Raw genomic sequence first — 13,729 nt, 5'->3', positions numbered from 1 at the left:
TGGCGCCGTATGAGCGCCAGGGTCCCGCGGGGGCAGCGTCCCCTCCCCGGGCCGGGCCGCACCTTGCCGAAGTGCGCAGCCCAATGGATGGGCGTCCAGCCGTAGAAGGAATCCTCGGCGGCCAGGTCGCAGCGGGGCGCGCCCTGCAGCAGCGCGCACAGGGCGGGCAGGTCCCCGTCGCGGCAGGCGCGGTGCAGGGGGAAGCGCAGGGTCAGCAGCTCCTCGCTTGAGAATCCCGCCTCCGGGCCGACTCCCAGCGACATGGTGACCAGGGAGGGGGGGGGCGGAGGCGACAAGAGGCTCGAGGCTGCTGCTGCCGCTGCTGCCGTCTCCGAGCACAAAGAACGAGGTGGGGCGAGCGCGCGGCTCCTCCCCGAGCGGTGTGGGCGGAGCGGGCAGCGCGCGGGATGCTGCGAGAGGGGAGGGAGAGCGGTTGTCCAGGGGCTACGCGCGCGTGCTGGCTGCTCCTACGGGCCCCTCCCCCTCACTGCCCGCCCGCCCGCCCTTGGTGTTACTTAGGCCCCGGGCCGCGAGCTTGCCAGGGAACGGGGGAGCGCGCGCAGCCTCGGGGCGTTGCCTTTGCGATGACGCAAGAAGGCCGTTGCCGCGCAGGGCCTCGGCGATGTGAAGCGGGCAGCGGGAAAGATCTGCGGGGAGGGAAGCGCCGCAAGGCGGGAGCGGACGGTGCCTCGGGCCGATCCCGGGCAGCCTCGCCTCACGCTCTGCCGGCCCGGGGACAGCGTAGCCCCAGTCCGCTTGTGTCAGGTCGCTCCCTCAAACCGAGCAGGGCAACGTGCAGGAGCGGGCAGCGCGGGGCTGGACCCAGGAGCGTAGCGCGGGTGCTGCGGGCTCGCGAGGCGAACGAACGCTTGCGCGCGCGCGCCGGTCAGGGAAAGCAACGTGCTTCTCCGGGCCTGGCCAACGTTCGGTTTAAGCCTCCTCCGCCCCCCCCCCCCCCCCCCGCTCCCTTTTTTGACGGGATGGTGAGAATTTCTGTAGTTCAGTCACGAAGTTCTCAACTTTTTCACTCGCTGTGCGCTGTCCTCAGTGCCCTTGTGTGGTCTGCCCGTTTCCACAACCGGGAACATTGACATTGTTCACAGGGGCCGTGTCCAGACTCAGGGGTTTTTTCGGGAAAAGTAGCCTTTTCCCGAAAAAACTTCCCCTGCGTCCAGACTCAAGCCGCGTTCTTTCGAAATTATTTGATGGCGGTAAACCTCAATTTACGAGGAAGAACACCTTCTTTTGAAAGTTCCTCTTTCGAAAGAAGGCATTCTTCAATGTAAAGAGGCCGTCTTCGAAAGAGAGCATCCAGACTCGCTGGGTGCTCTCTTTCGAAAAAGTGGATTTCTCTTTCGAAAGATCCGCCTGCAGTCTAGACACTATCTTTTGAAAGTGGCTCTTTCGAAAGATGCCTGCAGTCTAGACATAGCCTAGGGGAAAAAAGTTTAAATTACTATTATTTAAAAATATGAATACTAGCCTACTGGTGTTTGAAATGGTGAGAAAAATGTCCATTTGCCCTCTCTTCTTCCAAGACTGCTGCTGCCATGCTTACATGATGTTACATAGCTGCCCTAAAATCAGTACTCTCACCCAACAACCAAACCTAATTCTAGCTCCCGAGCAACAACCACATTTTGCATTTTCAAAAGGAACAGATCTCTTTTTCATGTGGTGGCAGCTCTTCAAAACAACTTGGTTCCAAGAGACTGTAAAAAGGAGGGTTATGAAAATGATGACTTGTGTGAGGACTATGGGTATAAAAACTGGTTTGGCAAAAGTGATGAATTTATGGCTTAATATATTTTGTGGAAGCAAGCGTTTTTTATTAAATATGAAAGAAAAAGAGTGGTTGCCATTCACATGGAGTATACAAACACAAAGATGCCTTGAAAAGCCAGAAACGAACACCTCATTGACACACTTCAGGAAAGTCAAGTGACAGCAGCAGAAATACAAGAAATTTACCATGGCATGATTAATCATGTAAATGATTTTAGTCAAGATTTGAGTTACAAATGACTTGCAAAATGTATATCAGATCCAGAAACTGCAAAATATAAACCAACAAAAACACAACCTTTGTTTTATGGACCTAAAAAAGTACCTAGCATTACTGACAATTGCACTGAAATTGCAGTAACTTGATTAATGGTCTCAGATGTGCACTCCTTTCTCTTCAGAAGCATCAAATAGAGGAAATAAGTTTTTCCCTAATTCTGTTCATTATTTTTTAAAGATGGAAGGGATTAAAAATGGCTTTCTTATTATTTACCATGATAACAATGAAATAAGGGATGCTATTGTTGTAGGTCAGTGGTCTCCAACCTTTTTAAGCACGAGATCACTTTTTGAATTTAAATGCAATCCAAGATCTACCCCAACTATAAACACTCTTGCCCCACCTCCTTCCCTACCCTTCTCCGAGGCTTCACCCCTATTCACTCCATCCTTTCTCTCCTGCCCATCCTCACTTTCATCAAGCTGGGGCACAGGGTTGGGGTGCAGGCTCTGGTCTTGAATTAAGGGATGTGGAATGTGAGGGGGCTCTGAGCTGCTCTTGGGGCAGGCAGTTGGGATGTAGGAGGAGGTTCACTGTTTGGATGCAGAGGTGTTCGGGGCTTGGGATGCAGGAGGGGGTTCATGACTGGAGTAGGTGTTTGGGATGTGGGCTCCAGCTGGGCACTGCTGACCTCAGGTGGCTCCTGGTTGGTGGTGCAGTGGGGCTAAGGCAGGCTCAGCCCTGCCCTGGCCCTGGCCCACTCCCTAAATCAGCCAGCAAATTTCCTTCCAAGTCATGTTGTGTCCCCTTCTCTGCTTTGTGGAGAAAGGATACAGAGTGGAAGGGGGCACCTTGACATCAGCGCCGTCCATCCCTCCCCTGCCCAGCAAGCAGGAGCCTCCCCAGAGGGAGGGGAAGCTTCAAGGCAAAAGGGGGGATGGCAGCTGAAGTGGCAGCACTTGGTAGCCTCTTGGCCAAACCAGTCAGGATCACCTGTCAGAAGCTCCAAGATCTACCAGTAGATTCCCATCTACTGGTTGGTGACCACTACTGTAGGTATTTCAAACATTACAGAAGAAAATGACCTTAGTATAAACTATGTAGTTTCCTATAGCTAATAACTCTAACTTTGGAAACAATCCAGTTTAAAACAACTGAACGATGTATGATTCAGATTGAATGCAAGTACAATGTAAGTCATGACTGTGAGAAATGGTATGTAAACTTTGAGTTTTGACATTGAATGTCTGATTCTGAAAGTGTATAGTGAGCTCTCTCTGATTCTTCCTCCACTAATAAGAGAATTTGCTCAGTCTGCTTTTGACTGTGTACAAACAAATTAAATAAATTATGTGCCAATAGAAGTTTAGAATAAACTGATAAACAGTTAAAAGTCACCAGGACCAGATAGTTCACTGAGTAGTTCTGAAGGAACTCAAATCTGAAACTAATTTGAGTAAGATTGGTAAAAACGGTAACAACTGAACTATCTGGCACAAAGATAAACACAATGGCTGTGTCTACACTGGCACTTTTCCGGAAAAGGGATGCTAATGAGACACTTCGGAATTGCAAATTCCGCGGGGGATTTAAATATCCCCCGCAGCATTTGCATGAACATGGCTGCTGCTTTTTTCTGGCTCGGGGTTTTGCCGGAGAAAAGCGCCAGTCTAGACGGGATCTTGCGGAAAATAAGCCCTTTTCCGGAAGATCCCTTTCAAGTAGGAATAAGGGATCTTCCGGAAAAGGGCTTATTTTCCGCAAAATCCCGTCTAGACTGGCGCTTTTCTCCGGCAAAACCTCGAGCCGGAAAAAAGCGGCAGCCATGTTCATGCAAATGCAGCAGGGGATATTTAAATCCCCCGCGGAATTTGCAATTCCGAAGTGTCTCATTAGCATCCCTTTTCCGGAAAAGGGTGCCAGTGTAGACACAGCCTATTTGTTAGAGAAGCATGACTTTTGTGAAGAAAAATCATGCCTCGTCAATCTTACAATTCATTGAGGGTGTCAACAGGCATATGGGTAAGGGTGATCCAGTCTATGCAGTGTACTTTTTTCTTTCAGAAAGTGTAACCAACACAGCTAGTGGATGTGATCCACTGTCCCATGTAGTGGCACTTAGACCAGGTACTGCAAGAGGTAATAACAAGTGAGCTCTATAGCTGAAGCTGAGCTCCAGCTGGCTTCATAGCTCAAGCTATAGAGGCTTCTATGCTAAGCTGTTGAGGTCCCAGGTTTTAATCTGCTGGGTGATGGTTACAAAAGCATTTGACATGTTCTCTTGCCAAAGGTTCTTAAGTAAATGCTCATAAGACAACAGAGAAGGTCCTCTTATGAATCAGTAACTTGTTAAAAGATAGAACACAAAGACTAGGAATAAATGCTAAGTTTTCTCTGTGGAAGAAGTAAATAATTGAGCTCCCTAACTAGGATCCGTCGTAGGACATGTGCAGTTCAACATACTTATTTGTGACTTGAAGAAGGGTGGAACAGTGTAGTTGCAGAGTTTGCAGATGATACAAAATTGTTCAAGATAAGTATAAAGTAGTCTGTGAAGAGTTATAAAGGGATCTCATAAAAACTGGGTGACTGGGAAACAAAATGGCAGATGTGTGATTGGTATTAAAAAGAGTTATTTACCTTTCCCACAGTACAAAAACTAGGGATCATCCAAAGAAACGAAAAGGCATCAGTGTTCCCTATAACACTGTGTTTTTGGGCAGCCGCTCAGGAAAGATTCAAATGCCGCCCAGAAGATTACCAGAGCGCCAATAGTCTGTGGCATGGGTTTCTATTGGTGGTGCATATCTGCATGTGCCTCAGTGCACATAAAATTTATTCTGCATGTGGACTGAAAAAAAAGTGGAAGAGCAGACGAGTTCCCTGGATTCTGCAGAATTTTTCTGGGATACCTCTCGTGTCCCGGAAGAACTCCGTAGTGAAGACAGAGCCCCAATATGCTGATCTTGTCTTAGTAAAATGTGTGGCAGCATTGTAAGTAAAGATAAGAGTCTAATATAAAACATTACTGAGACATATCCTAAGTTCAGAAAATCCAGTTCCTTCCTAAAGATGTGAAACTATCTTTAGCTTCCCCAATTATCACCCCTAATATCATTATCTCATAGACACTAACCTCCTCTCCTCACCCCTCCCTCTGTTCCAAAATCTGATTTGTCAATTTTATGTGTTCGTTTTTTTTTTTAATTGTATCCCTTTGGTATATATGGTCATGCCAATTTTCTTCCACAATTTGATCTGAGGAAGTAGGTCTGGCCCACGAAAGCTCATCACCTAAAAAACCATCTTGTTAGTCTTTAAAAAAAATCACAACAATTAACCCTCAATTAATCCCTCCACTGACACCCAAGTCCAGAGAAACGGACTATCAACTGGATAAGTGGCCATTCTTTAGCAGGAGAAAGAGTGTGAGTGGGAAATATATGTGTTGGCAAAGAAACAGCTGGGAATTCCAATCTCCAGACTTTGTCTCCTGAAACTCAGCTGAAAACAGAGCTAGGTACAGGTGCATCACAGTATGTCTTGTGATGACATTTATGAATGTCAGAGTTTTCAGAGTTGCCGAAAGCAGGGCCGGATTAAGGGGGGAGGCTAGTAGGGCAGCTGCCCGTGGCACCAACCTATGCGGGGCACCTGTTGGCAACTGTAGGGCGCCGTGCGCCCAGCTGCCCGCCCAGCTGTGCACCCAGCTATGAGGCACCCCTTAGAGCTTCCATCAGCACTGCATGCCCAGGCCTGAGGGCTGCGTTGCACCCCTTAGAGCTGCAATCAGGCGCCGCGCCCCCGAGTGCAGCTGTAAGGTGTGCAGTGTGCCAGGGAGCGGAGCCGCGCATGCGTCACTCACCCGCTGCCCGGGGCGCAGGAATGGCTCGAGCCGGCCCTGGCTGAAAGCAATAAGAAATTGCAGGCTTAAGAAGAAAGAAACCGTGAGCAAAGGCACTCAAATACAGGAGACCCAACTTTTATAAAGTAAATTAATTAAAATGTATTAAGTCTAATGAATTCCTTTTTGTGGTATCAGTCATTTGGTGATGTTATACTATTTTTCTTCAGTTATTTTTAAATAAATTTAAACACATATTTAAACAAGCATTAACAATGAAGTAGCCTATACTCTCTCTCTCTTTTAAAAATCCACAGTACAACCGATAAATTTGCAATTTTGTTTATTTATGTAATGAACATGAACTTTGCACGCACTGGACATATGTGAGAGTTACTTGGATTAGCTTTATCAGATCTGTGTTGCTGTGTTCCTTAAGATAAAGCTCATGTATAAACCAGGACAAGACAAAAACAAACAAACAAAAAACCCACCCTGACAGCTAACTATGGTAAATAAGCTGAAAAGTCACATCCTTATGCTCATTCTCCACCTTAAAATTCCTCCAGATTTTAAAGGGAAAGTCCTGATATTCTGGGCTTTATCTAATATAGGCACCTATTACCTCCCACTTCTTGTCCCAACTTTTCACAATTGCTTTCTGGCCACCCTACCAAGAAGGTTATTTCCAGATCACAGCTTCCCTGAATCAGATTAGATACTGAAAGTAATTGAGAGAAGATGATGTTTTCCAGAGTACTGGTTCCGTGTAAGCAGCAGAGTCAACTGACAATATGTTCTTAAAATATCACAGAGCTTGCCCAAGAATGGAGAAAATATATAAAGGCTAATTTTTAAAAAGCCAAAACACCGATTCTCAATAGTGCTCTCCAAGTATTGTATTGATTGTGGCAAATAGTCATAAAAGGCCTTAAGAAAATGAAGAATATTATTAAAGGTTAGTCCTTAGACTGGAAACTGTAAGGGGAGCACTATTTGTGTCACCGGAGTCATTATTTGTGTCTCGTACTTTATCAGACTCATCATTGACAAGTAATACTGTTTAAATGTGTAGCTATAAAATGTGCAAAAAACATCAGACACTTTTGGTCATAATAGAGATGAATCTAAACTAAAACCTGATATCCATTTGAACTTTAGGTTTTTAAGACTAGGATAGACAAACACATGCCAAAGATGGCGTATGTATTTTTGTTCCTGTCTCAGTGTGGAGCATTGGACTAGGTGACCTCTCAAGCCCTATATTATGGATTCTCTGGTCCCTAGTCTATACTAGGGGATAAGTTCAAATTAAAATACACAACTTTAGCTACGTTACTTGCATAGTTGAAGTCGACGTATCTTAATGCGAATTTTGGCACTGTCCACACTGCGGGAAGTCGAAGGGAGCACACTTCGGTGGCCACTCTTTGATTGGGGGGGTGTACTGGTGCTGGGCTACTTAGGGCAACCCGTGTTACCTTGAGTTGGTTGATGCTGAATCTTATCTGCTCTCATGTTGCTATTCACATAAGTTTCTAAAGTTCCTCGTGTTTATCTAGTTGTAATTTCCCAAATCATTGTGTCATCTGCAAAGTTTGGTTCCCTTTTTAGATCATAATAAATACATTTGTACTCAAGTCATAGGATGGATACAGTATCTACTCTGGCTGACTTTGTGCTATTTTGAAAATTGACTACTTATTCATAGTTTTTGTTAGTCAGTTCTCACTCCATCATGATCACTGTACCTTTATTTCCTAACTTCATGACTGCTAACTGTATTTCCCACTAGCATCTTATGAGGGACTCTGCCAAAGGATTTGTCCAGATAAACTAGGACAATCAGTCTCCACCATCTACTATTTTGTTGATATAATCAAAGAACTGCTTTTAGAAACTCTGCTTTCCATTAGATACCTTGAACACTAATGTTAGCAGAAATTTTTCTAGTATAGAGTTTGACTCACCAGCTTCAGAAAGTTTGTTTAAAGATTAGGTCTATTATCTCTCTCTGGTAACACTTTGACCTACAACGAAGTGGTGGTTTACTGTATTACCTAGCATATAAACTGGTTTTCATGGGAGTTGTATGTAGTATTCACATTGCTTAAAAGGCTTCTTCCCTGAAGATCAAACTGATTTTGTGATTCATCCTAAAACAGAATAGGACATAATCGTGTCATTCAAAACTTTGCACTTCACTAATGTATGCATAAGTTAATGATATAAACAGATAAACTAATAGAAATAATAATCAAATGGTTAATTTATTTCACACAGAGCATTGATGTTGGAGTCCTAAGGCGAAGTATTGCTTTTTCCGTCCTTTCATGGTACGAAGACCAGACAATTAACAGTAAGTGTAGCTGCATACGGGGAAAAGAAGGGAATGAAAGAGCAGCAAACGGAAAGCCTTTAATCCTCCTTCCCAGTTCTCAGTTTTGTCTGGCAAGGAAAGCAGAGAATCTGTCTGACATTCAGATAATTACTGATGTATTGCTCTCTTGCAGGCAAATAGCAAGAACAGCTGCATGTTGTAGCCAGGGCCAATTCCTCTCTCCATCTTTTCCCATGCTTAACTGTCTGAATAGTGGTAGAAATGTAGCCGTGTTAGTCTGGTGCAGCTGAAACAAAAAACAGGACTGTGTAGCACTTTAAAGACTAACAAGATGGTTTAATAGCTTTCGTGGGCCAGACCCACTTCCTCAGATCAAATAGTGGAAGAAAATTGTCACAACCATATATACCAAAGGATACAATTAAAAAAATGAACACGTATGAAAAAGACAAATCAAATTTCAGAACAGAAGGGGGATGGGGGGGGAAAAGAGGGGAGGTAAATGTCTGCGAGCTAATGACATTAGAGGTGATAATTGGGGAAGCTATCTTTGTAATGGGTAAGATAATTAGCATCTATTCAAATTTGCGTGTAAAGTGTCGAATTTAAGCATGAATGACAGTTCAGAGGATCACAAAGAAAAAACAGTTCTTAATCGAGTAGTGTCCCCGAGGGTGCTCCACTCGAGGTGCTGGGCTCGTCCCGGCGCCTCAAACCGGAGGATTTTTCATTAGCAGTAGCCCCCTACCGGACTGCGCATGCGCGACGGCCCCTTCGCGCCTTTCATCTGAGGGCAGTCCGGTCTTGTTAGTTTCTCTCCAACCGTCTGCAGCCGCAGCCGGAGTTAGATTGGGCTCCCTTCCCCTCTCTGAGGAGAAAAGGAAAGTCTCTTAGTTAGAGTTGGTTTTCTTGTTTAGTCATAGATAGTTATCAGTTATAGTGTTAATAGTTGTAGTCCCCCTCTTTTTTTCCCTGTTTAAAAAAAAAAAAAAGTTTTTCTTCAGCGGTCAGTCAGTGTCTTCCTGACTGAAATTGACAAAGGAAGTAATTAACAGAAAAAGACTCAAGGATGCCAGGATCACCTGGCTTCAAGAAGTGCCTTCAGTGCCAGGAGGCTATCCCTGTCTCCGATGGACACTCCCGGTGTGTCCGGTGTCTCGGGGATGCTCATGTCCCAGCAAAGTGCAGCCATTGCGCGAAGCTGACAGCTCGCGCCAGAAGAGATCGGGAGCTGAGACTGAAGGTCCTTTTATTTAATAAGGCTCTCCAAGCTCCAGAAGACTCCGAGCCGCGCTCTGCTCCCAAAGATCAAGCTGGGCAAGAGATCTCCCGCAGGATCCATAAGACGCCGGGCGGCAGTTCGGACAAACTGGGGAGCTCTGGCTGTGCGCCGAGACTCCCTGTGGACTAGTCGGGCAAGGGCCGTAGCTCTTCTGCCCCAACTGCAACCCGCCACAAAAGCTCCGCTCCGGTACCCGCAAAGGCTTTGCGAGCGGAGTCGGTGCTGGCAACGGCTTCAACAGCTATGGCGGAGCCGGCAAGAGAAGCCCCGGCACTGGGAGTTCCTGCGCATGCGCGCCTGCAACCAGCTGTGTTGGCACCCGCAGCGCCTCCTCTGAGTGCCGTTCCGTGTTCCTCGGTGCCGGGCACATCGGCCCCTGATGCTGCACCGCAGCAAGAGTCTCTGCCACCCCAGCTCCCGGCTTTCACCTCATCCCCGGCTGATCCAACGGCACCAAGCCCTTGCTCTGCCGACGATCAAGTGGTAGAGGCTCAACTGCTGCCTGCTGTTCTGCCACAGGCGCTTCCTCAGCCAGCCTTCAATTCCTCGGTGCCAACTAAAGCGCAGCAAAAATCTGCAAGGGTCCGGACACCGTCCCTGACACCGGACCGTGTCACCTTCTCCCCTGGGCCGGATTCACCTACCTCGTCCCATGCTGGTTACCATCGTCATGTTCATCGTTACACAGCCCCCAGGGAACTCTACTATAGGTCACCTCGTCGTTCGCCGCCACGTCGATACTATCGGGACCACTACTCGCGGTCTCCTTCACGCTACTATAGGAGATCCCTTTCACCAAGGTCTCCAAGACATATAGAGTGTCCTCGTCGATATGACACGATGAGAAGATACAGCCGTTCTCCCTGCCACAGCCGCCGGGACAACCGATGTTATCACGAGTGCTCTTCTCATTCATCTCGCCACAGAAGGTATTCGCGATCGCGGTCACCGCAATCTTCTCGGCCTGAATCTCCACATGGTCCAGACGAGTCTACTCCTCTTGTTGCTCCACCATCCTTGGCTGGGGATTTGGATTCGCATTATCAGGAGGATAGGCAGGATCACACTCCTCTTCAAGGACACCAGAACCCTGATTCCCCGGCGCAGCGTTCCTCTTCCTTACCGGATGACGCAGTTGTCCCTGTGGACTTGTCTCCTACGGAGGACCACAAGCAGTTCCAGGAACTCTTCAAGAGGGTTGTGCAATCTCAAGACATCCAGACCACGGATGTACAACAGAAACAGCATCGCCTGCTGAAGAACTTACAACCTTCCCAGAAGTCAAAGCTCGCTTTTCCCTTTGATGACGCTATACTGGAGGTTGCCAACGACATCTGGCAGACTCCGGCCACATCGCTACCAACTAATAAGCGGTCGGATAAGAAATACTTCATAAGTCAGAAGGATATGGAGTTTCTGTTCACACATCCTCAGCCTAGCTCCCTTGTTGTAGACGCTGCACAGCAGAGAATAAGAACGTCTCAAACCAAAAATTCCTCAAATGACAAGGAGGCTAAAAGGCTGGATATCTTGGGCAGGAAAGTATATTCCTCCTCCACTTCTGCTCTGAGGATGTGTAATTTTGCGGCACAATTGGCAAATCACAAACAGCCTTACAGATCGCCCTCGACACGACTGATGCAGCTGCTAGATCCACAGCTTCGGCCATAGTCATCCGTCGGGCATTTTGGCTACACCAGGCCGCTGTCCCAAAGGAGTTGCAGGCCAAGGTGGAGGATTTGCCCTTTGATCGCAAGTCACTATTTGCCCAGTCAACGGATCAGGTCTTCCACTCAGGCAAGGATACACGTACAACTTTGAGGACACTGGGGATGTACACGCCCCCCTACAAACGTAGGAAATACATACCCTACAATAGGCAGAGACCATTCTCGTATGCGACGCCTCGGACCAGACCATATGATCAACAGAGGCCAAGACAACGTCCCCAAAAGCGTTGCCAACAACCTAACAAAGCGTCCGTCCAACAACAGGGCCGGCAGCAGGTTTGATGTGTTGATCGAGGGACTTCGGACCACCCCGTTAACAGAGACTCTAGGCATCACAAAAGGTGTATTCCATCATCGTCTCAGGCCTTATCACCATCGTTGGGCTCTCATATCCTCCGACCGGTGGGTTTACGACGTAATCACTTCAGGATATGTCATTCCCTTCACCTCTCTTCCCCTTCCTTCCCCCCCTTCCCCGTCCCTTTTCAGGGACCCCTCTCATGAGACTCTTCTCCATCAAGAGGTGTCGCGCCTTCTCACATTAGGGGCAGTGGAAAGGGTGCCAACACGCTTTTTGGGGAGAGGATTCTATTCTTGCTACTTTCTCACCCAGAAAAAATCAGGGGGTTGGAGGCCTATCCTGGACCTACGTCAGCTCAACCGTCATCTGAGAAGGCAAAAATTCAAGATGGTTACGTTATCTTCGATCATCCCTGCTCTAGACAAAGGGGATTGGTTCGCGTCCCTCGATCTCCAGGACGCTTACTTCCATATAACGATCCACCCAGCCCACAGAAGATTCCTTCGGTTCATAGTGGGGTCCGACCACTATCAGTATCGCTTGCTACCTTTCGGACTATCGACGGCCCCATGGGTTTTCTCCGAGACCCTTGCGGTAGTGGCGGCCTACCTGTGGTGCCTTGATATTACAATCTTCCCGTACCTGGACGATTGCCTGCTAAAGGCTTCCACACTCGACGAGGCCACGAGGGCAGTGTTGGCAACTACCACTCTGTTTGCAGCCCTAGGACTCATAATCAATGTTGAGAAATCCTTCTTGACACCTACTCGCGACCTGGAGTTTATCGGAGCAAGACTCGACTCCCTGACCGCGAGGGCATACTTGCCGGTAAAAAGGTTTTAACTCATACAGGACCTGGTGAAGTCGGTATCAATTTCTCCCAAGTCCCGAATACTTACCTGTCTACAGCTATTGGGGCACATGGCAGCCACCACATATGTGGTTCCACATGCCAGACTCCATATGCGCAGTCTTCAGCATTGGATGTTCACCGTGTACACGCCCCGGGTTCACAGTATGAACAGGTTGGTTTCTCTGCCCAGCTGGGTCCGGACTTCCTTGGCATGGTGGGACAGCCCCAACAATATGCTAACAGGGGTCCCCTTTCATGCCCGCAAACCATCACTGCAAATCACCACAGATGCCTCTCTGCTCTGCTGGGGCGCTCACCTTCAGGAACACCGGACCCAGGGTCTCTGGACGCCCCAGGAATCGCTATATCATATAAATTTTCTCGAGCTGAGAGCAGTCTTCAATGCTTGCAAACACTTTCTGCCCGTCATCCGAGGACGCTTCATACAGATTCTCACTGACAACATATGCACGGTGTATTACATCAACAAACAGGGGGGGTCGCCTTCCCGCTCTCTTTGCGCAGAGGCTGTGCGCCTGTAGAATTGGGCGATTCAACAAGGTATCACCATAACCGCAGCATACCTTCCTGGCAAGGACAATGTGATCGCCGATACTCTGAGCAGGCATTTCCTCTCACAACACAAGAGGGAATTATACCCCGAGGTGCTCCGCGACCTCTTCCTGCTATGGGGCTTCCCCAAGGTGGACTTGTTCGCCACTCGACACAACAGGAAATGCCCTCAATATTGCTCACAAGCGGGCATAAGCACAGACTCTCTGGGGGATGCCTTCCTCCTGGACTGGGATCGGCACCAATTGCTATATGCCTTTCCTCCTCTTCCACTCATTCCGAGAGTTCTGGAAAAGATAGCACTAGGCGGCACAACAGTAATTATGATAGCATTTTTCTGGCCCAGACAGACCTGGCTAACACAGCTGTCGAAGATGTCAGTTGCCAATCCACGATGACTACCGGAACTGTTCAATTTGCTATCTCAGCAACATGGCACAATTCTTCACCCAGCCATCGACCGCATGCACCTCACGGCATGGCTCCTAGCTGGCTCCAGGCTTCCAAACTCTCCTGTTCTCAAGAAGTGAGGCGCGTGTTAATCAACAGTAGGCGGCATACGACGCGTAAAGCCTATCTCCAAAAATGGCGTCGTTTCCATTCGTGGTGCTTGGCAAAAGATCTTGACCCTCATTCGCTGTCTATACAACAAATCCTAGATTATGTGATGCATCTAAAGACGACGGGAATGGCTATTTCTTCCCTAAGAGTACATGTGGTGGCAATCTCAGCCTTCCGTCTTCCAATTGACGGCCATTCAGTGTTCGCCCACGCTATCACCAAAAGGTTTCTGAAAGGAT

General features: G+C 47.8%; 1 protein-coding gene and 1 long non-coding RNA gene across 2 annotated transcripts in view; one reads left to right on the top strand and one right to left on the bottom strand.

Moving 5' to 3' along the window:
* The window catches only part of ANKRD10 (ankyrin repeat domain 10), a 45,465-nt gene extending 44,979 nt beyond the window's left edge, over positions 1 to 486 (bottom strand). Inside the window, exon 1 of the mRNA XM_075918781.2 lies at positions 63 to 486. Coding sequence (XP_075774896.1) covers positions 63 to 263 — 201 coding nt within the window. The 5' untranslated portion in view covers positions 264 to 486. The remainder of the gene's footprint in view (positions 1 to 62) is intronic.
* A 3,397-nt stretch (positions 487 to 3,883) lies between these two features.
* LOC149525726 (uncharacterized) overlaps positions 3,884 to 13,729 on the top strand; it is a 42,811-nt gene continuing 32,965 nt past the window's right edge. The window contains exon 1 of the long non-coding RNA XR_016348423.1: positions 3,884 to 8,208. This is a non-coding gene — a long non-coding RNA (uncharacterized LOC149525726). The remainder of the gene's footprint in view (positions 8,209 to 13,729) is intronic.

The sequence above is a fragment of the Pelodiscus sinensis genome, chromosome 1 (genome assembly GCF_052426305.1).
Source record: "Pelodiscus sinensis isolate ZL-2025 chromosome 1, ASM5242630v1, whole genome shotgun sequence".
NCBI lineage: Eukaryota > Metazoa > Chordata > Testudines > Trionychidae > Pelodiscus > Pelodiscus sinensis.
This window is presented reverse-complemented; position numbering and strand designations above follow the sequence as displayed.